The 26,921-nt window shown below is 44.5% G+C and overlaps 1 protein-coding gene across 1 annotated transcript; it reads left to right on the top strand.

Moving 5' to 3' along the window:
- Window positions 1-2,485: 2,485 nt before the first annotated feature.
- On the top strand, window positions 2,486-9,690 carry LOC134585656 (mitochondrial ubiquitin ligase activator of nfkb 1-A-like). The gene is made up of 4 exons (XM_063441111.1): window positions 2,486-2,703; window positions 6,287-6,374; window positions 8,210-8,330; window positions 8,865-9,690. The coding sequence occupies exons 1-4, from the start codon at window positions 2,596-2,598 to the stop codon at window positions 9,583-9,585; spliced, it is 1,038 nt and encodes a 345-aa protein (XP_063297181.1). The 5' UTR covers window positions 2,486-2,595; the 3' UTR covers window positions 9,586-9,690.
- Window positions 9,691-26,921: the final 17,231 nt, after the last annotated feature.

Raw genomic sequence — 26,921 nt, 5'->3', positions numbered from 1 at the left:
TTCTGTAGGAGAATTAACTTGTCTAGGGCAAAAAGCTTATGATGATGATACAAAGAATACAACTTGGTGGTCGGCTTCAAATGTCTCAGAACCATCTAACCCGTTTGCTAGATACGCCAATTTAAAGGATGTGTGGTTTGATCTATCTATCACATCTACCTGGAGAGCCCCAGCAAATTTGTACTGGATCTGTGGTAAGAAAGCCTATTCGGAGTTGCCACAGGACTGGGAAGGGGCATGTGTGTTGGGTATGCTCAAACCATCCTTCTTCTTGTTACCGATTGAAACAGGTGAGACTTTAGGTGTTAAAGTGTATGATGTGAATCATAGGAAGAAAAGGGGACCCATAGAGATAGGCACCTGGGAAGATAATGAATGGCCTCCCCAGCGTATCATAGATTATTATGGGCCAGCCACGTGGGCTGAGGATGGTACCTTTGGTTATAGAACCCCTATTTATATGCTCAACCGCATTATAAGATTACAGGCGGTGGTTGAGATTATCACCAACGAGACGTCACAAGCGCTCAATCTTCTAGCGAAGCATAACACCAGGATGAGGACAGCAGTCTACCAAAATAGATTAGCCTTGGATTACCTATTGGCAGTAGAGGGAGGTGTATGTGGGAAGTTTAACCTAAGCAATTGCTGTCTTCAAATAGACGACGAAGGGCAAGCAATAGCTGAGCTTACTAGCCATATGGTTAAACTAGCGCATGTGCCTACTCAGGTATGGAAAGGGTACAATCCAAGTAGTTGGTTTGGTAGCTGGTATGAGTGGTTTGGAGGGCTTAAGGCAGTGGTAGGTGGAGTCCTACTGATTTTACTGTTGTGTCTACTCCTACCGTGTCTTATACCCCTAGTAGTTAGGTCTGTGCAAAGCCTGATAGGAAGTATAGCAGAGAGGAAGGCTGCTGCACAGATAATGGCGATATATAAATATAAGGCTCTAGATCAGGGAGAACCAATGCAAGAAGATGAATGTTGAAGATTCACATCATAAGATAAGTCTGGTCTGGTTCAAGGTAACTTGCGGTGTAAGCAAAACTAAGGTTATGTGATGCCTCAAGTAATTGTAAAATATCAAGAGGCATCAAAGGGGGGAATGTGGTGGAATCTCGGTAAAAATAAATTTAGTAGGCCGAGATTACCACGTGGCATGTGTACGTGCATATGCTGACGTATCGATCAGTTGGTTGCACGAGGCAAGATACGATCAGTAGTGTACGGAGCATGTGCAAGAATACAGGATATAGTATTCCCCTCCTCCATTGTGCTGGACAAGCCATGCGGTCAAACAGGAAGTTAATTCTTATTTGTGTTGATTGGTTAAGAGAATGTGCGGGTGGAGCTTAATATGGGAGGAGTTATAGGCCTATATAAGGAGCCTGCACTATTGTCCGGGGCTCAGAACTTGCTGTATTTTGGTGACATTAGTCCCTCTGAGTCCCGATCGGTGATCCAATAAAGAATCTCTTCCTTCCTGAAGAAACCTGTGTCCATCTCTCTGTGCTTGGCTTCCGTCAGTTTCTCCGGTATCACATACATATATATATATATATATATATATATATATATATATATATATATATATATAAATAAATAACTTTTATTTAGATACTAGTCTGTGCAAAAATCTCTTCACATAAGAAATCTAATGGCACACTGCGTTAATTCACTGAGGTTTGCAAGTTAAGGCACATACTAAAAGGAATGACAGATTGGAATGCCCATAGACTTTAACAAGGCAGTGGAATGCCCATAGAGAAAAATGGAAGTAAAATGAATGCCCATAGAGAATAATGGAAATAAAATATTTCAATTAGAGATAAAACTATAAGACATATGAAATAAATCTTTTGCTACAATACACAGATTTACCTGCGAATGAGTTTGTGTTGCCTCCCATTATAGTCTATTTACTTCCTTTTTTTTTTTATAGCCTTTTACTTCCATTATTCTCTATGGACATTCCAATCTGTCATTCCTTTTAGTATGTCCCCAAGTTAAGGGCCAAAAGATCCAAAACATTACCTGCGATATTTTACAGCTCAAAATGTTTTGGATTACATTTTGCAATTACCTTATCAATCCTCCACAATTCCCAATATACCGAATAAATGAATAATTGATTTCAAGTATTTTGCCAAAACATAAATAAAAAAAAGTTGTTGTTATTCCTTGATCATAAACAGCAGACATAGAAAGAGCAACCAGGTTATTTGCTATATAATTTAAAATAAGACATTTACACATTAGGCAGCATGTAACTCTATTAAACAAGGGTTAACGAGACACACCGTGCTGCTCGAGGAATACGGAATGCAGGGGAATGTGATGTGGTTCTAATGGCGAGGCATGAAGAAGATGATGGGCTTATTGCTGAGGCATGCCGGGAGATGTAGTTCTCGTTGCTGAGGCATGCCGGGAGATGTAGTTCTCGTTGCCGAGGCATGTCGGGAAGTTTAGTTCAGATACTGATCTCCCAGAGATCCTCTGTTCTGTAACCGGTCTGACCCGGACGCCCCTGGGGACTGTGTTTAATGCATTGTACACTGAGTTGTGGGCTGTTTATCCTCCCTGCCCGTGGCCGGTATGGAGCTGCTCACCCTAGACACCGTGTGGGTGGGCTCCAGCCTGGCTCTCACCTCTCTGTTCTATTACCTGTACCGGAAACAGCTGGCGACTGTTAGACGCATCCAGGTGATGTTGTCCCATTTATTGAGCACTGCCTATAGCAGACCTTCTTTGTGACGTCACTGCCTATACCAGACCTTCTTTGTGACGTCACTGTCTATAGCAGAGCTTCTATGTGTTGTCACTCCCTATAGCACACCTTATACGTGATGTCACTGCCCATAGCAAACCTTCTTTGTGATGTCACTCCCTATAGCAGACCTATGTGATGTCACTCCCTATAGCACACCTTATATGTGATGTCACTGCCTATAGCAGACCTATGTGATGTCACTGCCTATAGCAGACCTTCTTTGTGACGTCACTCTCTATAGCAGCCATCTATGTGATGTCACTCCCTATAGCACACCTTATACGTGATGTCACTGTCTATACCAGACCTATGTGATGTCACTACCTATAGCAGACCTTCTTTGTGACATCACTGCCTATAGCAGCCATCTATGTGATGTCACTCCCTATAGCACACCTTATACGTGATGTCACTTCCTATAGCACACCTTATACGTGATGTCACTGCCCATAGCAAACCTTCTTTGTGATGTCACTCCCTATAGCAGACCTATGTGATGTCACTCCCTATAGCACACCTTATATGTGATGTCACTGCCTATAGCCGACCTTATATGTGATGTCACTGCCTATAGCAGACCTATGTGATGTCACTGCCTATAGCAGACCTTCTTTGTGACGTCACTCTCTATAGCAGCCATCTATGTGATGTCACTCCCTATAGCACACCTTAAACGTGATGCCACTGTCTATACCAGACCTATGTGATGTCACTGCCTATAGCAGACCTTCTTTGTGACGTCACTGCCTATAGCAGCCATCTATGTGTTGTCACTGCCTATAGCAGACCTTATACGTGATATCACTGTCTATAGCAGACCTATGTGAACCTTAAATGTGACATCACTGCCCATAGCACACCTTCTATATGATGTCACTGCCTATAGCAAACCTTCTATGTGACATCACTGCCTATAGCAAACCTTCTAGGTGATGTCACTGCCTATAGCCAACCTTATATGTGACGTCACTGCCTATAGCAGACCTTATACGTGATGTCACTGTCTATAGCAGACCTATGTGATGTCACTGCCTATAGCAGACCTTATACGTGATATCACTGTCTATAGCAGACCTATGTGATGTCACTGCCCCTAGCAAACCTTAAATGTGACGTCACTGCCCATAGCACACCTTCTATATAATGTCACTGCCTATAGCAGGCCTTATATGTGACGTCACTGCCTATAGCAAACCTATGTGACGTCACTGCCTATAGCAAACCTTCTAGGTGATGTCACTGCCTATAGCCAACCTTATATGTGACGTCACTGCCTATAGCAGACCTTATACATGATGTCACTGCCTATAGCAGACCTTCTGTGTGATGTCCCTGCCTATAGGAGGCCTTATACGTGACATCACTGCCTATAGCACACGTTCTACGTGATGACACTACTTGATATCACTGCTAATATCAGACCTTACTCATGATATCACTGCCAATATGTGACCATGTTATGACTACCTATCTTAGATATCACATGATATCACAGGGCTTGACAAATTTATTTGGAATCTAGGAGCTAGCTAAAAAAAAGCTAAGAGCCATATTTCTTTTTTTTAAACTAACAAAGTTTAATTTTCAACAAGAAAAATGCAATTCTTTTAAGGGACACTATAGTCACCTGAACCACTACAGCTTGTTCTGGAGTCAATAGCCTGTCCCTGCAGGCTTGTCTGTGTAAGCAGGCAGTGTTTACATTGCTGCCTAGTAACATATCTAGCGACAGTCACTCAAACAGCCACTAGACTAGAGAATCCTGGGTCTGCATTGTAGCACTGAATGTTCCCTATAGAGATGCATTGATTCATGGGATTTGTCAAACCCTGTGAAATCATCCTCTATACCAGAACATATATGTGATGTCACTGCTAATATGAGACCTTATATGTGATGTCACTGCCTATAGCAGACCTTCTGTGTGATGTCCCTGCCTATAGCAGGCCTTATACGTGACATCACTGCCTATAGCACACGTTCTACGTGATGACACTACTTGATATCACTGCTAATATCAGACCTTACTCATGATATCACTGCCAATATGTGACCATGTTATGACTACCTATCTTAGATATCACATGATATCACAGGGCTTGACAAATTTATTTGGAATCTAGGAGCTAGCTAAAAAAAAGCTAAGAGCCATATTTCTTTTTTTTAAACTAACAAAGTTTAATTTTCAACAAGAAAAATGCAATTCTTTTAAGGGACACTATAGTCACCTGAACCACTACAGCTTGTTCTGGAGTCAATAGCCTGTCCCTGCAGGCTTGTCTGTGTAAGCAGGCAGTGTTTACATTGCTGCCTAGTAACATATCTAGCGACAGTCACTCAAACAGCCACTAGACTAGAGAATCCTGGGTCTGCATTGTAGCACTGAATGTTCCCTATAGAGATGCATTGATTCATGGGATTTGTCAAACCCTGTGAAATCATCCTCTATACCAGAACATATATGTGATGTCACTGCTAATATGAGACCTTATATGTGATGTCACTGCCTATGTTAGTGCATACACATCATATCATTCTCTATACTAGACCGTATACACAATATCACTGTAAATACCAGATGTTATACATGATCATCCCTACACCAGTCCTTATACTTGATATCACTGCCAGTACCAGACCTGATAGATGATATCTCTGGCTATAACAAGACCTTATAAATTAAATTTCTGCGTATACCATACTGTATAAATGATATCACTGTCAAAATGATACCTTATATATGATATCACTCCCTCTGTTATTTTCTACACTGGATCTTATAACAATATCACTGCAAACTCCAGACGCTATACTTGATTTTCCCTATACCAGTCTTTATACTTGGTATCATTGACAATACCAGACTTTATAGATGTTATTGCTGTCTTAAACTACACCTTATGTATGAAATATGATATTGCAGCCAATATGAGACCTTTGTCCCTATTACAGACCTTAAATATGATATTGCTGCCTATGATATCATTGGCTATAAACATATTATCCGTATTATTCACTAACATGAGAATTGCCAGCACTTCAAAGTGAATTTTAAATTTAAGGCCAAACTAGCAAAATTGAAGACAGAACGTTACTTGTATAATGTTTTAAGTTTGATGGTTAGGCATAAATTGTGAAATTCACATTGAATTCCCAGCAATTCTCACTTGAGCGAATAACTCTGCATATGTTATATCACTGCCCATACAAGACCTTGTAGATGATAAATTTGTCTATTACAAAACTTTATACATCACTCGTATATCACTGCATGTACCTGCCCTTATACGTGACATGTGGTATGACTGACTATATATACCATAACTTATAGCTGATAACACTGTCAGTTACAAGACCTTGCATATGATATCCCTGCCTATACTGGACTGAGTCTCTCCAGGCATTAATAATCTGATATCACTGCCTACACCAGACCCTCTGTCTGTCCAAACCCTGCTATACATTATACCATTGTCTTTCTCATTACAACACATATTCAGTGACCTCTCCTTTCAGGATGCCCCAAAGATGCAGGTGGATGGTAACCTGAGGAGTACACTGGAATCCCTACATGGACAGGAAATTAGTTATGTGGCTCTGGAGGGTGCGTACTACTTATTAGAAATTTCTAAATGTTGTGTCGATTGAGTGGTTTCATTGAATTACATTGGTGCTGTAACACACAAGTCAGTGTTGACTAAAACTAGGAACACTTGTTTGTAAATTACACTTGACATGGCATTTGGAGTGCCAAGGTTAATTATCACTGACTTAGGAAATCTTGCGTAGTCCTGGGGATATGGGGTCCAGAAACGTTATAGATAGTCTCTTGGTTGATCCTCTTTGTTCACACGTCATGACTGCTATGATTACCATTGTACTTAAAAAATACTTATTACTGTGACAGAACCATTTCTAGGTGTTTTTTGCAATGTGAGGATTAGACTTCAAAAATGTGTGGAACTGCAGATGGTTTGCCAGACTATGCCTAACTCCCAAAATTTATACTTAAGTCTAACTACTAGAATAATGATCAGTGCACATCATGTAAATTGCTTTAATTAGAATCTGCCAGGCTAGGTCTGATCCTATCTAGAATGACCTTTACTTTCCTGGGTAAAGCATGCAGCACGTAAGGGTGCACTATAGTATCAGGAACACAATGGTGTATTCATGACACTATAGTTCTAAAATCATGTTCATGTGGTTTGCCTCCCTTACCTTGGGTTACATATGTAATTTACTCATCTTTTTTCAGTGCTGCGTGGGGCTCCTTGCATCTGACCCCACCTCCTTAGCCGACATAGTCAGAATTTCCCAAAGGAAAGCATTGTATTGGCTGAGATCGTCAGTTCTAAGAATCCCAGCCAGGAGGCGGGTGGGGGGCAGAGCCAAATACAGCCCTGGCCAATCAGCATCTCCTCATAGAGATACATTGAAACAATGCATCTCTATGGGAAAGTTCAGCATCTCCATGCAGAGTGTGGAGACGCTGAACGTCCTTACCCTGCCCCAGGAAGCACCTCTAGTGGCATCTTTTTAGGAGAAAAGACCATGTTTACATTAAAAAGCCTACAGGGATTAACTATACTCACCAGAACAACTGCAATAAACGGTAGTTGTTCTGCTGACTATAGTGTCCCTTTAGCTACAAAAGGTTTATTTTCATAATAGGATATATATATATAATGTTGCAGTCCCTGTTCTAGGCTTCCCCTAGTGGCATTACTTGGTGAGTCTTTCTTAAATTGTAAAATCAGCTAAAAACTTTTTTCTTGACCTGTATTAATATAGTTAACACTATGTCTACAAAACACCTTTTTGAGATGGGAAACAGTATTGTGTTGGCAAATGCCTGGGGCCTTGTGACAAAGGGACTTAATTTTGGGTCACAAATAAGTTATAAATAACTACTAGGCTGGTATAATGTACAGTAACGTGTAATGATAAGGTGTCTTTGCACATATTTTTGAACCTTAATTCAAAAGGTGAGGTGTTTTACACAGCTAAGTGTAAACAGAATACTAATCTATCATAAATGATTTCTCGATTGGATCACTTAGTGTCATATGACTCCTCCTTGACAATTAAAAAAAAAAAAAACAATAACAAAGAACTGATAAAACTGAAAGTGCTCTCTGGTTTTATTGGATTCTCCAAAGAAGGCCATACATGGAATAAAGCAAATTACCTTTCTATTGAATAAAGAACCTTTGGATAAGTTTAGGATAATCACTCTTGGATTGTAAATCAGATGGATGATCTGCATCATATACTATTGACTTAACGATACTAGAGATTACAATAAATCATAAGATCCAGTACCACAACTTTTAACAGAACATAGATATTACTTGTGTGTATTTGTGTTCTTCACTTGTGTGGTGTGAATCTATATGCTGCGAATACTCTTTGTCAATCTGCCCTTCTGTTTTTCAGGTGTGGTAGAAGCTGCAGGCACGGTTCTTAGTAGCCACAAGAAGCCACATCTCCAGGCTGTGATCCGGAGTCATCAAGTGGTAGAGCATTGCCTGATATGGAACAGCTTGACAAGAAGTTGGTGAGGCAATCACCAGGGATATCGAGGTTGTTAGAGCAGGAAAAGGACTAAGAAAAGGATTTTACCATACTACTCCTTAGCATGTTTTTGTTCCCATGTGTGGAAACTGAGTTGGAACTTCTACAGCAGTGATTATTAACCTTTTTGACAGGGACCCATTGGCATTATTTTGTTAATACATTGTAAAATTACAATAGATTACAAGTTCAGTGACCTATTTTCCTAATCTGTAATGTGACAGATAATATAAATCTACCAAATAAGTTGATCAAACTTTTTGCAATGTCTACAGGGTTAGCCACTGCTTCAGGGAAAAAATGCTCCTACAGTAGATCATTTAGAGTTCATAGTTTCTTGTGGCTTAATAAATATGATGTGCCTGTTCTAGTGATTAGGATCCTACTCTAGGTCATGACACAGGAGTTAAGAACCAGTTCTAGAATATAGTATAAAGGGAAATGTAAAAGCATGTGTTGCATTTTTTTGCATTCCACTAATGTCTCTGAAATATGTTTTTTTTTCACCAATCCCTAGGAGTGAGTGTGAGAGAGTTCTTCACAATAGTGTCAATGCTATTCCTTTCCATCTTTGTCCACTGGAGGGAGCTGGGGACCCAGTACTCATATGTGACCCCCTGAATGCTTCTGGACTGGCCCTGCAAACTATTCATGAACAGTTTCAGGCTTCATCCGCTGGTCTTGGAGAGTTGATGGGACATTACCTGACTGGGGAGAAGCCCACTGGTCTGTTGGAGACAGAAGAGATTTTGCCGGTGGGGGTAATTCTGACTGGACTAGGACGGCTATCGCTGGACAATCAGGGAGTGATGATATTACAGCCTCCCCAAAATGCTTCTGAATATTTTCTGTCCCTTGTTGGATATGAAGAGATATTGGAACAACAGGAGTCAATAGCCTACGTTTGGAGGAATGCAGCACTGTTCTTTGGAACTCTGGGAGCTGCTGTTTTCTGCTTCACTTTGTATCGGGCCTTTCGCAGGTATAAAGAGAAGCAGAATCAGCAAGAGGAGGAAAGGAGGTGGGATAACATAAGTGAAGAGGAGCAGTCTACTGAAGATATGAGCGGGGCTTCTGACAGAATGTGTGTAGTCTGCCTTTCTCAGCCACGTGAATGTGTATTTCTACCTTGTGGACATGTATGCTGCTGTTTCACATGTTATCAATCACTGCCCACATTCTCCTGCCCTATTTGTAGGTGTCCACTAGAGAGAGTGGTACCTCTGCACCAGTTTTAAATACCACATTTCGGGATCTGTACTGATATGTAGGTGGTTTTCTTTCCAGCTATCTGCAAGAGTCTAAGCAATACATTGCATTACTTGTGTAATGTGTTGTTTTATTTTCTCATGACCATTTAACAATATATATATATTTTGATACTGAAAATGTATGGAGAAATCTACATAACAATAAGGAAACTGGAATACACAGGGTACTACAAGCTGTAATTCTTCTGTTTTATTGTGTGGTGCACTATCAACCTCAAGGACTCAAGCAGTTGACTAATGTCTGCTTTGTAAAGACAAGCCATAAATATTAATATATTGTGCGGCTACATGTCCTTTAACAAACAATGTTATTGCATATACATTAGTTTAATGCCTTGTGCAAAGGTTTTGCGATAGTAGATTTATATTTCTGGAATCCAGTCTGGAAATGATAGAATTCAACTAATATCAAGGGGAGATCTTCTGTGGCCTAGCATTATGGCATAGACCAGGGGTAGTCAACCTTTTATTAGTACTATGCCAAAACAGGATCTTAAACTTGAACACCAGTCCTATTTTTTTAAATTGAAGTGTGTATGTTGCAGTCTTGTGCTTGTGTTATTTATATATGTGGCAATTGCTTTGTAGTGTTGTATTTGTGTTCAGGCTGTTATAATGTATATGTTCATGAATAGTTTCTGGTGTTGTGTATGATACCCATGAATGTCAGCTGAATGGGACATGCTTGTGGAATTGTGTGTGTTAATGACATGTCACATTGTGTGTTTGCTGGGGTGTGTATGTTGGGGCTGCTTGTGGTATTGCATGTGAGTGTGTGTGTGATGTCAGTGGTGTTGTGTTTCTGGGCACTGTGTGTGTGTGTGAACTATTTGTATTAGGGGGAGGCTTTTTTTTGCAGCACTGTGTATATCTGAGTGTGGATGGCTTCCTTGGGGTCCAGTGAGGAATGGGCTGGCCAGGTACAGGTCAAGGGCAGGAGCTGCAATAGCTGCTGCAGGCTATTCTACTCCAATTTGGATTCCTGTACACAAGTGCGGGGAGAAAGTGATCCAAGATGTGTGATCCATGCTGCAATGTGTAAATTAAGGATTGTCCCTCACCACCTGCAATCACATCTCGATTTTCACAAGCAGATATCTGAAATCCCACTGGGACTTCTGATAGGCCAGAGCATTGAGAGCCGTGCAAAGGCACCTTGAGTGCCATGCATGGCACATGTGCCATAGGTTGCTGACCCCTGGCATATACCATACTCACTTTGATACTTGTAAACTGTGTGTATCTATACCATGGAGGGGAGTCAGAAGGCACTCCTGCTTGCTACCATTGCTAGGGTTCTTTTTTTTCTTTTCAATTTGACAATTTTTATTGTTTTTTGGGGGATACAGAAGAAAGAAAGGGGAGGTTTGGGGGGCTATAACAAATTCCTCTTTTGGTTTTGTTAGGAAAGATCAGATGTTGTTACATCACAGAATTCCAGTATGACATTGTTCTCTTGGCATATCCAAAATCAATAGTGTGACACAGCACACCATCAAAAGCAAACATTTCTGTACCACTGCCAGGATTCTTAATACTGCTGTTGATAGTATTTTACATGTACCTGGATATGATTCCATGCATTATCATTTCTGATAGTCAGAATGGAATGTAAACAGTATACACATTTTGGAAAGCTAGTAACTTCTGCCTTTTAATGATTTAGGTAAACTAGAAAAATGGTCAGAGTTGTGGCAACTGACATTTAATGTGGATAAGTGCAAGATAATGCATCTTGGACGTAAAAACCCAAGGGCAGAGTACAGAATATTTGATAGAGTCCTAACCTCAACATCTGAGGAAAGGGATTTAGGGGTGATTATTTCTGATGACTTATAGGTAGGCAGACAATGTAATAGAGCAGCAGGAAAGGCTAGCAGAATGCTTGGTTGTATAGGGAGAGGTATTAGCAGTAGAAAGAGGGAAGTGCTCATGCCATTGTACAGAACACTGGTGAGACCTTGGAGTATTGTACGCAGTACTGGAGACCGTATCTTCAGAAGGATATTGATTCTTTAGAAAGAGTTCGGAGAAGGGCTACTAAACTGGTTCATGTATTGCAGGATAAAACTTACCAGGAAAGGTTAAAGGAACTTAACATGTATAGCTTGGAGGAAAGACGAGACAGAGGGGATATAATAGAAACATTTAAATACAAAAAGGGAATCAACACAGTAAAGGAGGAGACTATATTTAAAAGAAGAAAAACTACCACAACAAGAGGACATAGTCTTAAATTAGAGGGACAAAGGTTTAAAAATAATATCAGGAAGTATTACTTTACTGAGATGGTAGTGGATGCATGGAATAGCCTTCCAGCTGAAGTGGTAGAGGTTAACACAGTAAAGGAGTGTAAGCATGCGTGGGATAAGTATAGGGCTATCCTAACTATAAGATAAGGCCAGGGACTAATGAAAGTATTTAACAAATTGGGCAGACTAGATGGGCCGAATGGTTCTTATCTGCCGTCACATTCTATGTTTCTTTCTATGTAAACTCAGGGATCTATCTGTAGTTATATTAAATATTTGGTAATATTCTATTAGTTCTGTACATTGTGTATCTATATTATCAAGCTTAAAACAGAAAGTGAAATCAATAGAAACCAAAAGTATGAAAGAGAAGAAAAGAAATGGGAATTTTATATTTTTTTTTTATGGACACATCTTTATACGCACAGAAGGAAAAAGTAGACCAGGTGACAATAATACATTACTGGTATGTTGCAACAGTATCATACACATTAGAATATACTTAACAGAACCAGACACAAATAAACAAGGAAAATTAATGAAAAAATAAATTAAGAAAAATGTTGTTTATTGTTTGAAAACAATACATTAACTCTAGTAGTTTTATTACATTTTTTTTTTTTTTTTACAAGAGGATGTGACCATTAACCCCTTGAGGACACAGCTTCAGAAGCTTGTCTTACGCTTAAGGACACAAGCATTTTTTGCTGTTTGTGTTCAAATGCAGTTTGCATCTCTGTCATTTATTGCACCAATACATATTATACATCGGTTTTTAGAGGGCAAACAGGGATTTAATTTGATATCACATATACATAGATACATTCTCACTAATTATAAAAAAAAAACTGCCAAAAAAGTGAAAAAAAATTTTTTTTCACAGTTTTGGCAATAATAGCTTGTGCATAATATGTCCAGCTTAAAAAAAAGTAATTCAAAATAAATTCATTTATATGTCTTGATTTATAGAGTACATCATATGTATAGGATTTCAGCTTATTTTGAAAGTTACAGGTCACAAAATACAAGGACTAAAATAAAATTTCAATTTGCAAAAATTTGAGAAATTGGTATGTTTGTATTGTAGGTTTAGTAGCCATCACAGAAAAAAAATTACCATACAAAAGTATATATTTATATAAAGTAGACATCACAGGTTAATTACCTAAGGTTAGTTTGACACTTTTTACGTAGCCATTTTATCGCCAATCTCTGCTAAATATTGGAGTAAAATTGAGTTTTTTCTTTATTTTGGCATATACACATATAACAAGGTTTTTGTAATGTGTATTTCATAAAGCTGGTGTGTGCTATTCCTGCACAGAACCCCATATTGTGTTCAACTACATCTGCTATAATGATACCCCCATTGTATGCCTTTGGCACTATTCTGTAAAGCTACAGTACCTTATAAGAGACAAGGCTATTTCAGTTTCTATAGAATTTGCGTAGATGGATTTGACGGGCCTATGTCTCATTTTAGGGTATTATAGCAGTGTGACTGTTAAAATAACCCTACAAAGGGCTTTTATTTGATAAAACAGACATCTTATATGGTGTATATTGTGCCTTGACTTGTCACCATTTATTCACCAATTTATGTCAATATTTGTGGTGAGGGGGGAAAACAATTGCATTTTTACATACATGTTGCATTTTTGCTGAGTATTTCTTACACTTAATATGTACCACTGTCGGTGGCTTGGACGCCGGACAAGATGGCGGCGTAACCCGCGAGCTCCCACTAGGCTCTCCGCAAAAACTCGCCGAACCGGCACCAACACCCGGCAACATGGGGAAAACACATCGGGCCACGCAGGCCGCCCAAGCAAATAGCACCCCGCGGGGATCCCAACCGGCGGGAATGCGCCAATTTCTCACGGCGCCGGCGGAACACGCCGCACAGGCCTCGAGGGACACAGAGGCCTCCGACCTCTCCACGCCAGCATCCCCGCTGGAGAGGCAGCCGGAAGAACGCACACGGGACCCTACATGCATCCCACAGCCAGACTGGATGGCCCTGCTCAATAATCTGCCCACAAAGGCAGACTTAAAGGAGGCGAATGCTGCACTACAGCAAAGTATCACGGGTGAACTGCACGCTATCAGAGAAGACATGCAAGGTATGCAGACTAAGTTAGCACAACTGGAGGCGGACTGCGACCACATGACAATGGCGCAGGCTGCAAATACAGGTGTAATACGGCGCCAAGAGACACAACTCAGGCAAATGGCACTACACCTTGAAGACCTAGATAATAGGGGACGTAGACACAACCTAAGAATAAGGGGCCTACCTGAAGAAAAGGACCAGGTCGCCTCCATAAGAGACTCTCTTACAGAACTGTTCAACGACCTCTTAAACAGGCCGAAAACCACGCACATTGAATTTGTTAGGGCACACAGGGCCCTTCGACCGCGTGGCCCGCCGGACTCCCCGCCTAGAGATGTAATATGCTGTCTCGCCCACTTTCAAACGAAAGAAGACATACTCCGCAAGGCGAGAGACACTAAACAAATCCTACTTAACGGGGTGGAAATCCAAATATACCCGGACCTGTCTCCGGCAACGCTGGCGTACCGCAGGGCACTACGCCCACTCACTAGGTCACTACAAGCCAACAAGTTCAGATACCGCTGGAACTTCCCAACAGGCCTACAGGTCACCACAGCTAATGGACCTTTCAACGTGAAAAACGGAGAGGATCTTGCCGACCTACAAAAGGAACTACAACTACCACCAATCCCAATGTCGTGGCCGGACCCGATGACATTCTACGCCTTCCAGACGGATCCGCAGCAACAACCGGTGCAAGCCGCTAGAACGAGGAGGACCCGACAACAGGCCACTCGCCCATCGGGAGCTAACGCCTAAGGCCCAACGCACAGAACGCCCTCCCGGCGCATCACGGACTCTCACCTATGGCCTACAACACCTCCCGCACAGACACCGCACGCGAGACCCTATGGACTAATTACAAAGACACTGAGCACCCAGCAAACCGCAAGTATTCCGCCGAGTCGGCGGTCCCACTAGACACTTGCCTGGACATTATGCTCACCTCACAGAGGGGGGAGGGTGGGGGGGTGGAGAGGGGGGGACATGGGAAAAGGTACCAAGGAGGCCGATAGTGGTGCTGGGGTCCCCCTCCCCTTCCTCTTTCCGGACCCGTAGAGCAGGCTAAGATTAACAAAGACTACCAACAGGGAAGATGGGAGTCTCATGTACTACTGTGATATGGATATAAGGTTCACTTAAAGAGGGTCTACGACGGGGAACAGGACACACATAGGGGGAACTTGCACACTAGCCGAGCCTCGTGACAAATGCACATGACGAGCACATAGGAGGGGTGGGGGGATGACCGCCTGGCTGGGCCCGGCCGACGAGGCTACCCGACCTGTGACGAACCAAGGGGAGCAGGCGGGGGGGCAGCGCCGGGGGGGATCCAGCTCCCACGAGGGAGTGGAGAAGGGAGAGTCGGAGACACACGAGGCCTGAGTCACTGCATGGGAAGTAAGCGTGTGGTAGGAGGAATGAGACACCCGGGATGGGGGAGGGCGGTAACGGTCACTTGTTTTATTGTTTAATACTAGTTTTGCTGTCATACGTTGATAGAATGTTATTACATGTTGATGCTTATGCTATGTTATGATCTGCTACCAAACAGAGACACACCCATAACCCGATTTACACACACCCATGTCGGCCTTCGGGCCACTGTACACCAAGGCGAGGAAACACAATACACCAAATCAGGCACCATTCCACAGAGCCGAGTAGGGACGAAACGGGACATAGCCCGACACACCCCGAGGACGATAGGAATCCCTGACGGTATTGGACCAGAACCATCCCATACTGACAGGTACATCTGGACGTCCTTCCGACGCACCCACAGGCAGAGGCGTCACCATACAGGTGAGCGAACCACGCATACCACAGGTGGTAGCGTGAGACACCGCTCCCCGACGCCTGCGCCTTCACCGACGCAGACTAGCGACGGACATTGGGGTAGGTTACCACAACCACCCACTTTGCAATATCCAGACCTTCTTCTCACGACCTGTTTACTTCTGACCCCCGAGACAGACGACAGACGCTACCCCCCGATCGGTATAACCTGCCCACCCCCAGAAGAGACCGACACCGGACAGAGACGAGTAAAGTAACCCCAGCTACAATACCCAAACGACATGGCGCTAACACCCAAACCCCTAACTATTCTAACGATTAACGCCAAAGGACTGAATAAACCAGAAAAACGATCAGGTGCCCTGAGAGACTTCCACCGACGCAAGGCCTCCATAGTAATGATCCAAGAGACGCACTTCAGGGAGGGAGCTAGGCCCAAAATGACCAACCATCACTACCCTCACGGATACTACAGCGACTATCATGGTGGTAAGTCCAGGGGGACAGCCATTCTCATCCACAAAACGGTGCCGTTCCGGGAGGGGGGATGCAGGGTGGACAGAGAGGGCAGGTACATATTCCTCAAAGGGAAAATAGCGAACCAATCGTACACACTTGCGAATGTATATGCCCCGAACAAACACCATTACCGCTTTCTCACCCACACGCTACGCAAACTCCAGGACTTCACAGAAGGGATACTCATCCTGGGTGGGGACTTTAACATAGCACTTGACCCCACATGGGACTGCTCCTCGGGCACCTCACAGGCCCCCTCATACCAACTTCAAAACATAAAATCCCTACTCCGCAAACACCGACTCATAGACAGCTGGAGAGCCCACCACCCGGACGTTAGGGACTACACATTCCACTCTTACCCCCACAACTCCTACTCCCGAATTGACCACCTCTATGTAACACACCATAACCTACCCTTGGTAACCGACGTGAACATAGGCGAGGCGACGTGGTCGGATCACGCCCCGGTCACACTGACACTAAAATCTAACCTATTTCGCCCCACCATCACCAAATGGCGCCTCAATGAATATTTACTCGCTAAAATAGACACCAAAGCCTCCATAGGAGAGGCGATCAAAGAATACTTTGAATTTAACACCTCTGACCAGACATCGCCAATGATCAGATGGGAGGCACACAAAAGCGTGTTACGAGGCCATTGCATCCAACAGGGGGCGATCTTGAAGAGACAATCCGAAGCCCGCCTATCGGAGATTCTGGCCGACATACACAAACTGGAGGAGTTAAACAAGCATACACAAACAAACACACGACAAACCCAACTACTACAACTGAGACGGGACCTTACCACGCTACTACACTCCAAACATTACAGGGACGCAACCAGACATAAGGCCTTTTTTGCCCTTCACGGGAATAAGAGTGGCAAACTACTAGCCAGGATGCTGAACAAACGGAGACAACAAACGTACATTGACAAAATTAGGGACAAACACGGGACACTACACCGACTCCCGACAGATATAATGAAGACGATACGAACATATTACTCAGACCTATACAGCATACCACAACCGCAGACCGAAGCAGCGAAATTGCGACTGCAAGACTCTATACGGACTTACCTCGCCAAATTCCCAATGCCAACTCTAGATAGGGAGACGGCGGCATTGATAGACGAACCTATCACGATAGGGGAGCTAGCGCTCGCTGTCAAACACACGAAACAGGGCAAAAGTCCGGGCCCGGACGGATTCCCGACAGCATACTACAAAACCTACGCAGAACATCTATATCCCCCAATGGTAGAGGCGTTCAACGCCATTAGAGAAGGGCACCAAATACCCAAACAAGCCTTAACGGCTCATATCACTGTTATCCCTAAAGAGGGTAAGGATGGGGAATATTGCGGGAACTACAGGCCCATCTCGCTCATAAATTGCGATATCAAACTCATGGCCAAAATCCTAGCAACGCGGCTCACACAACACATCCCCTCACTGGTCCACCCGGACCAGGTGGGATTTGTGGGGGGTAGGGAGGCGAGGGACAACACAATTCGAACACTGACCCTCATGCATGGAAAAAGAGGACAAGAGAGGGGCCTTCTCCTGCTGTCTACAGACGCGGAGAAGGCGTTCGACAGGGTCCGATGGACGTTCCTATTTGAAACCTTAACACACCTGGGGATTGGACCACATATACGGAGATGGGTAGAGGCACTTTATTCGGAGCCAACAGCCCAGGTCCTAGTCAACGGAGCACTCACAGCTCCATTCCCCATATGTAACGGCACCCGGCAGGGCTGCCCCCTATCACCACTGCTATTCATACTGGCCCTGGAACCTTTCCTAACCCACGTCAGGCAAAACAGGGACATAACCGGGCGTGAAATAGACAAAACTCATCATAAAGTAGCAGCGTTCGCAGACGACCTCTTGTTCATAGTCTCCAACCCGGAAATCACACTCCCTAACATCATAAAAGAACTTCAAGTATACGGAGAAGTCTCCAACTTGAAAATTAACAATTCCAAATCCTTCATCCTCAATATAAGCATACCGACCAAACGAGCCGAATCGTTACGCCAAAGCTTCCCATTCCACTGGGCGGACAGTAAGATAAGATACCTAGGCATATGGCTAACGAGGAAGAGCAGTGACTTGTTTAGGGAGAACTTCGCAGACATGCTTAAAACGTTCCAAACTGACATGAGAGACTGGTCGTACCCACACATATTGTGGTTGGGACGTATCCAGGTCATTAAAATGAACTTCCTCCCGCGACTCCTATATCTCCTACAGGCCATACCAATAACTATACCGAAAACGTTTTTCACCACACTTAACTCCGCGATGACTAGATATATATGGAACGGGGGGAGGCCCAGACTCAAACTCACCACCCTGATGCAACCCAAAAACAAGGGAGGGCTGGCCCTGCCGGACTTTCACCTTTATTATGTCACCACACACTTACAAAGGGTAATGGAATGGTCGAAAGAGGGAGTCTCTAAACTATGGAAGACAGCGGAGGAGGCGGAGGCAGGTAAGCCGATATCAGGGATACCCTGGAGGAAAGAGAGCACAGATAGCCAGGAAATGTCAATATACACGAGACACACCCTGGAGGTGTGGCGGCGGACCGCGAAGCAAAGGGGACTAGCGCCGTACCCATCTCCCCTAACCCCGCTAACCCATAACGAGGCCTGCCCACCTGGCCTAGACCCACGAGCATTTCGGCACATCCTCCCAAACCCCACACCGCGCCTACACCACATAATACGAGACGGGAAATGCAAACCGCTACAAGACATGATAGGAGACACTGTCCCCTCATTCATGCACCAATTCAAACATACCCAACTCAAGAACTTTGTCCTCACTCTGCCCCAGGGGTCAGCGCTCACTAGGAGCCCTACCACATTTGAAAAGTTTTGCATGCAACCAACCCCAACCCCACACGGCATATCCCTACTATACTCCATGCTCCAAGCAGAGACACCGCAGGAGACGCCCCAATTCATGGGCAGATGGGAGACGGCACTGACCACCACATTCTCAGACACGGAGTGGGACAACATATGCTACCTCACACACCACTGCTCAGTACATAGCAAGACACAGGAGACGGCCTATAAGATATTGACTAACTGGTACAGGACGCCACACACCCTCCATGCCATCGACCCGACCCACCCCGACCTCTGCTGGAGGTGCGAAAAAGACGTAGGTACAGCAAGACACATCTGGTGGGACTGTGAATTAATCAGACCATACTGGGAGGGGATCCACAGAGTTCTGGAGATGTTCTCCGATGCACCCCCCCCCCCTGGAACCGGCGGCAATGTTACTCCACCATACCGCAATACCCAGAACGCGGTACAAAAAATCTATGACCATTAGGATATTGAATATAGCAAAACAGGTCCTTCCCCAATTATGGAAGCAGAAGAAAACCCCCTCACTACTAACCTGGTTTAACCAAATGGAGGGACTCAGAGCTATAGAAGAACTGACCCTGACGACCACGACAAACCCAACAATCTACACTGACATATGGACACGATGGATTCTAGAGACAGGACGGGAAGACTTCCAACGTAAGCTCCGAAAAGACTTTCAACCTGACACCGACCACTAGGCCTCTAGGCGACTGAACAACTCCCAATTGTCTATAGCCAACTGACCAATAAGGACGCCCTACACCCCCCCTACCCCCCTTCCCCAACCCGCCACGACACTGGACTGGACACCCCTACCCCACCGCACAGGACAAATCGACCGACAGGGAGAGACTGGGGAATGAGTACCCCCGACCACTTGAAGGACCAAAGGTACAGGAGGGAGACGGGTCTAAATGAGAATGAGGAAAGCATGACCATACCATGAACACGACATATCGGGCAGGGGATCCACAAAAGGGCGACAGGCAACATGCCCAACAACACCAGAGGGGGAGAGCGATCCGATCCCAGATGCAGGGAGCGGCGTGAGCTCCCACCCTCCCCAACCACCAGATACCCACAGAGTTGACACTGACACAGTAAGAAGTAGCTGCCTAAACCACAAACAACACACAACACGCAGGAACTACTCCTTGAAACGTATATGGTATTTGAGGCCTGCGAGCCAAAAAGCGAAGCACCTAACCAAGGACCTGCGAGTCCAATACATGCTGAACAACAAGATACCCCTACGCAGCCCACTGTATATATTATGTAGTCATGGTCAACCACATTTCCCAACACAACATAATGCGGTCAATGGAATTCTCAGACTTACTGAAGTTCATATAAATTGAAAAACTTTCTTAAAATGAAAACTACAAGAAACGGGAGACCTACGCGTCTCAAAAGTATGTTGTACGCAGAAGGGAAGAAACCTGCGAGTTTCGGAATTTAAAAGTGTAAAATTAACACTACAGGTTAAAAAGAGAGACCTGCGAGTCTCAATGTTTATTGTTCATATATTGTTCATATATTTACAATAATATGTACCACTGTCATAAAAATCCCCAAATGATGCTCAGTTACATCTTCTGAGTAATACAATATGCCCAATGTATGACCTAGACACTATTTTGTGAAGTTACAGTGCTGTAAAAGAAACGTGACAAGTTCAGGTTTTTAAGTGTGAATTTTCATGGATGATTTTGATGCGTCCGTGTCCCATTTTAAAATATTTTAGCAGGCTATATAACCCAACTACCCCATAAAGGCATACATTTCTTAAAGTAGAGATCTCAGGCTATTTCAAAAGGCATATTTTGAACCTTGACGTGGGATCATTTTTCCGCTAGCTTGTACCAAATGTAGTGGTAATAAGCGTTTTTTCTGCCTTTTTGACACACAAAGTGAGTTTGCACAGTATATTTTGCAAATCTTATGTGTGCTATGACTGTATAATACTACACATGTTGCTCAGCTATGTCGTCTGAGTACAGCAATACCCCCGTATGTACCTTTGCCAGGTATATGTGGATGTTGAAGGGGCACATTTGAGACGCAGCCATTCAGTTTTTTTCTAACTTTGAAGTTTTACGCTGTGTCCGTGTTACATTTTGGAATGGGTTAGCTGGTTGGTTATTCAAACTTCCCCACAAACACATACTATTTATAAAATAATACACCCTGGGGTAATTCAAAAGGCATATTTTGAACCTTAGCATGGTATCATTTTATCTCTAATTTATTCCAGGAGCAGTGGTAATGAGCATTTTTTTTTTTTTGTAATTCTTTATTTTGCAATGACACAAAGCAAGACTTGTATGGTTTGGCTCATGCAAGAGCCCCATATTTCGTTGGGTTATGGTTACACAGTTTGCTGAAACATTAATACATGAGCCCATAGAAGTGCACCTCTCATTTGCGTACATGTGTCCTGTACCAAGTGTCATCGTTTTAGTAACATAAAAAGAAAACAAAACACGCTAGGGTCATTTTGTTGAGCAGGCGTTGGTCCGACATGGGCCAGTCATCTACGGGCCTAGCTAAGAGAAAGGTCCAAGGGTTTAATGCAATATGTCTGTCCATGACTTGAGAGATCAATGCTTGTATTGCCGTCCAGTAGGGTTTAATTTTGGGGCAAGTCCACCACATGTGAACATACGTCCCTTTTTCACCGCAGTTGCGCCAGCAGAGATCATTGGGTGTCTTATTCATGCGGTAGAGTTGCACCGGGGTGGTGTACCACCGGAGCATTGTTTTATAGGACTGTTCCTGCATTGTAACACATATTGAGGTTTTAGTATTTGCCTCCCATATATCCTGCCAGTCTTTGCCTTCTAAGGTCTCCCCTAAGTCAGATTCCCACCTATCAGTGTAGTGGAGTGTTCCCCATTCTTGGGTGGAGGAGCAGAGGTGGGAGTATACCTGTGAGATCATGCCCTGTTGGTATCGTTCTGCGTGACAGATCCTTTCAAAGAAGGTCTGTTTGGTTTTAGCGGCTCTTTTCACGGTCTCTAGGTTGGCGTAGTTTCGCAGTTGAATATACCTAAAAAAGTCGGCTGGGGTTAGGGTAGTTCTGGTTTGTAGGTCTGCAAAGGGGATTATCGTGTCTCCTACGTATAGGTGGTGGACCCTTTGGAGGCCCGCTCTTTCTAGGCCTTTAAAGTCCCAAGGTCGCATACCCGGGGTGAAGGCCCTGTTTCTTAGTATAGGGGTGAGGGGGGAGGTGGTGGTTGTCAAACCGTATTTTATGGCTGTTTTGTCCCACAATTGAATAGAGTTAGTGATGGCTGGGCATGTTGTTCTTGGGAGTGCCCTGCATTCCCTGGGTGTCCAAATGTAGAATTGAGGGAGATCTGATTGCATGAGTGCTGATTCGAGGTCCACCTATCTTCTGGTGTCTGGGGGTGTGTGCCACATCGCTATTTGGGATAGTTGGGCTGCTAAGTAGTAGAAGTAGAGGTGGGGGAGTCCCAAGCCTCCTCTCGGTTTGGGGCGATAAAGTATGTTGCGGGCTACTCTGTGCCTTTTGTTTTGCATATGAAGTGGTCTATTGTCCGCTGAAGTGGTATTAAGTCCTGTTTTGTGACTGGTATGGGCAGGGCTTGAAATAGAAATAGGATACGGGGCAGGACATTCATCTTGATCGAGTGGATCCTCCCTATCCATGATATTGGTTTATCCGTCCATGTCTCGATGTCTGTAATGAGTTTGGCTATGAGCGGTGTGTAATTTAGGCTGTATAGTGTTGTGGGGTCTGCCGGTAGCCTTATACCGAGGTATGTGAGTGAGGTGGACGAGATGCGAATGTGGTACTCTGATGTAATTTGATGAATGGCCGATTGTGTAAGGTGTAATGGGAGGGCGCTGGATTTCTCCATGTTAACTTTGTATCCCGATAGCTCGCTATACGTCTGGAGGAGGGGCAGTAGTGCTTGCATGGAGGGGATAGGGTTGGTTAAGGTGAGGAGTACATCGTCCGCGTACCCTGTGACCAGGAATTCCTGGTTTCCTATCGTGGCTCCTGTTATTTTGGGGTGTTCCCTGATTGCTTGGAGGAGGGGTTCGAGAGTGAGCGCAAATAGTAAAGGGGAGAGTGGGCAACCTTGTCGGGTGCCATTGCGTATGTCAAAGTGAGGGCTGTGTGCCCCTGTTATCATTATTTGTGCTGTGACGTTTGTATATAGTGCTCGTACTGCTGTAATGTATGGAGGGGGAATGTGTAAGTGGTCCAAGAGGGTGAACATGTAGGGCCAGTTCACACGGTCAAACGCTTTTTCGGCGTCTAAGGAGAGGACTAAGGACGGTGTTTTGGCTGTGGTGAGTGTCCAGATAGTGTCTATGTTTCGTCTGGTGGTTTCGAATAGTTGCCTGTTAGGGATGAACCCTACCTGGTCTGCGTGGATTAAGTGTGTCAGGTGTGGGTTGAGTCGTGTGGCCAGTATTTTAGCTAGTATTTTGCTGTCCTGATTTATGAGTGATATTGGTCTATAGGCCTCTGGTTGGGTGTGGTCCTTGTCTGGTTTGGGTAGGAGTATGATGTTGGCTTGTGTCATGTCTTGGGTGGGGGTTGCTCCGTTCATGAGGTCCCGGAATAAGGTTTCCATGTGAGGGAGCAGTTCCTCTCTAAAAGTTTTGTAGTAGCTTCCCTCATAGCCGTCTGGGCCTGGGGCCTTGTTGCTTTTTAGGGAGGATATGGCTAGGTTAATTTCGTCTGTGGTGATCGGTGTCGAAAGTTCTGCAATAGCTGTCGTGTGAAGCTTAGGGAGGTTTAGCTTTGTTAGGAAGTTTGAGGTACGGTTGTATAGTGCTTTGTAAAAGGATGTGAAGGTTTGCGCTATCTCTGATGGTGAGGATTTCAGCTTTCCGTCGGGGGCTCGTATGGATGTGATGTGAGGGCGTTGTGAACTGGGTCGTAGCATGCGGGCGTAGCATGATGGGCTGTTGGGAGCATATACATGATTAAGTGGATGGGCTGAGCGTGTATGTGCCCTGTTGCAATAATTAACCTACCTTCTGGGTCTATAGTTGTTTGTGTGAGCTGTATTGGGCACCTTTTGTGGACTAGAATCGCCACTCCATTTCGTTTTTGAAAGGCACGTGCCTCAGCGGCTACCTGGTATATGTGGTCTCTGAGAGAGACCTGTGTGGATCTGGGTAAGTGTGTTTCTTGGATGAATGCGACATCCGGGCTTAGTCTTTTTAATTCCCTAAACAGTGTACGTCTCTTGCGAGGTGCGTTGAGGCCCTTGACGTTGAGGGAGGATATCTTCATGGCCATGTTAGTGGTGTGAGGTTGTCTTCTGGTGAAGTGTCAGAGAAGGGTCTCGGGCTAGATCTGCTCCCACCCCTGCTCCTTGGTTCTGAGCTGGTGGTAACACCGTTGATCGATATAAGGTCGTTAGGTCGATTGTTGACCAGGATGCTGGGTAGGTGGGGTTGGGATGAACAGTATTGGTAGGTGGATAAGGGTAGAGAGGGAGGGGGGAGGAGGGGGGGATGGGGAGAGTGGAAGGTGGATCGCCTGGTCTTAATTCTTGCCAGGCTACTGGGGGGTACTTGAACCCTAATCTCCGGTCGGGATTCTGCCGTCGTGGGGGTTAGGGACATGAACCTTGTCACTAAGGATATATCCCCATTACCGTCGATATTTCATTTGGTCTTGAGTTGAATGCGGCCAAGAACTGTTGTGGCAAAGCTCAGGTTGGCAATATTGTGCCGCTTGGGGGTGGTTATTCACGAATCATGGATAGGGGGGGTAGGGGGGGGGGGTCTTCGTGAAACTAGTCGTGCAGGTTTTTTTTTTTGTCTGTCAGTTCCTTGCGAGTGGGAGTGTAAAGATTGGATAGTAGGACGGGGTAGCAACGAGAGGATCCCATTATGGAACAATATGTCTATGCAGATCAGATAATCCACTATGCCCGCTAAAGAGACGCCAGCTTGGGTGTCAGCGTTCTCGACTCTAGATTTTCTTCCCGGCTGCACTCGGTCATGTTGTCAAGCTAGAAGGTTGGGTCTTTTGTAGTTATGTTGCTATATGATCCGCTAGGTCTTTCGCATGTGTTTTTTTTTTTTTTTGTCAATCTTTCTTTTATTGAAGCATTTTCGATGGGGTACAGAAGAGAAGGAGGGAAACGTATAGTTTGAATACAGTAGTGGATTAAAACATTATCAGCTTTAAACTATTACATTTCTAGGATAGCGATGCTTCGTTTTTTTATTTTTATCTTGTCGATCAGGGCAAGCATAATCTAAGCAAGAAGTCTGCCTGTCATGTTAAAGTATTAAAGAATAGCAGTATACAATACAGTTTCTTAGACATGCAGTAAGTAAATATAGCGCGATTAGCAAGAAGACTGCCTGTCTCGTTAAAGTGTCAAAGAATAGCAGTATGCAATACATTTTCTCCGTCATGCTGTAAGTAAATATAGCGCGATTAGCAAGAGGACTGCCTGTCCTGTTAGGGTGTCAAAGAATAGCAGTATACAATACGATTTTTTAGACATGCAGTACGTAAATATAGCGCAATTCAAGCTGGTGCCACTCCAAAAAACTACCACCGAACAGACTACCGCAGAACACAACCATTGTGACGTTGCAGGCCTTCACACATTGTAGGCGGGTATGTCCTGTGTATGGGCTAAGTGAACTGTAACACGACCAATGTTTAAACGAGTAGGTGCTGGACATGGAGACAATAGTGATATACCTCTATGCACAAATCCCTGTCTGTGTAGTGTAACGCTCATATGTTGAACTAGTTATGTGAGCGTGTGCCCTCGAGTGTGTGGGATGAAATGTGTCTTGACATGCACCTAATTACCTACATAGCGAGGAATAAGACAAGTTTGATAAAAATCATAATGTCCATAAGCGTGTACAACAGTTCAGTAGTGTCCACAAGTCCGCTGTTAGAGTATGTTATGCTAGCGCCCAAAGTATGCATGGTTAGTTGTGCGGCAGTGTCCCATACCAGCGTTTACATGCGGTCCCCATCCGGTTCTCCATTACCCGATGCCGGTTCTGTGTATGCGGTGTGTGTCCGTTTCTGGGCTATTGTGGTTCGCTGCCAGGCTTGTGTCAGAGAGGGTGTCCCCCCAGCCCCAGGCTGAAGTGCAGGCCTGCATCTTCTTGCCACAAACTCGGTTGCCTCTGGGGTCCGGGTTTACTCCACCTGTGGGAGAGACGGAAGAGCGGGTCATCGTCTGTCGCTTACTTCTCTTTTTCTTCCGCCATTGTGGATGATGCTCGTGGGCTCTATGCCCCATGGCCTGCCACCCGGGTGGGTAGGGTTGCGCATGGATGGGTAAGTAAGATGGTTTTGCACCCGGGGGTAGTCCCCTCTTTCCCCGGCACACACGGTTCCGTTCGCCATACATCAGTGGTGGAGGCGTTTTGGGTCGGGCTGTCTGTTGTCTCCACCCTGGTGAGTCCCAGGAGTGGGACTGTGTCGCCTCTGGGCGCTTCAGGAGTGCAGTCGGTAGCTTCTGCACCCTCAACACGTGGATGAATGTGTCGTCCGCCATTTTAGTTGGTCTCTTTAAGGGCCTGCTGGTTAGTATGCCCGTCTCATGCTTGAGCAGTCTGCTTAGCTGTGTGCCTTTGGAGCAAAGTGCGGACCGGGATAACCCCCACCGGTCCAGGGGGGGGGGGCGGAATAAAGAGGAGTGCTTGAAAGGGTCGATACCTGGCATTACCATCC

This window comes from Pelobates fuscus, chromosome 2 (genome assembly GCF_036172605.1).
Source record: "Pelobates fuscus isolate aPelFus1 chromosome 2, aPelFus1.pri, whole genome shotgun sequence".
Lineage (NCBI taxonomy): Eukaryota > Metazoa > Chordata > Amphibia > Anura > Pelobatidae > Pelobates > Pelobates fuscus.
This window is presented reverse-complemented; position numbering and strand designations above follow the sequence as displayed.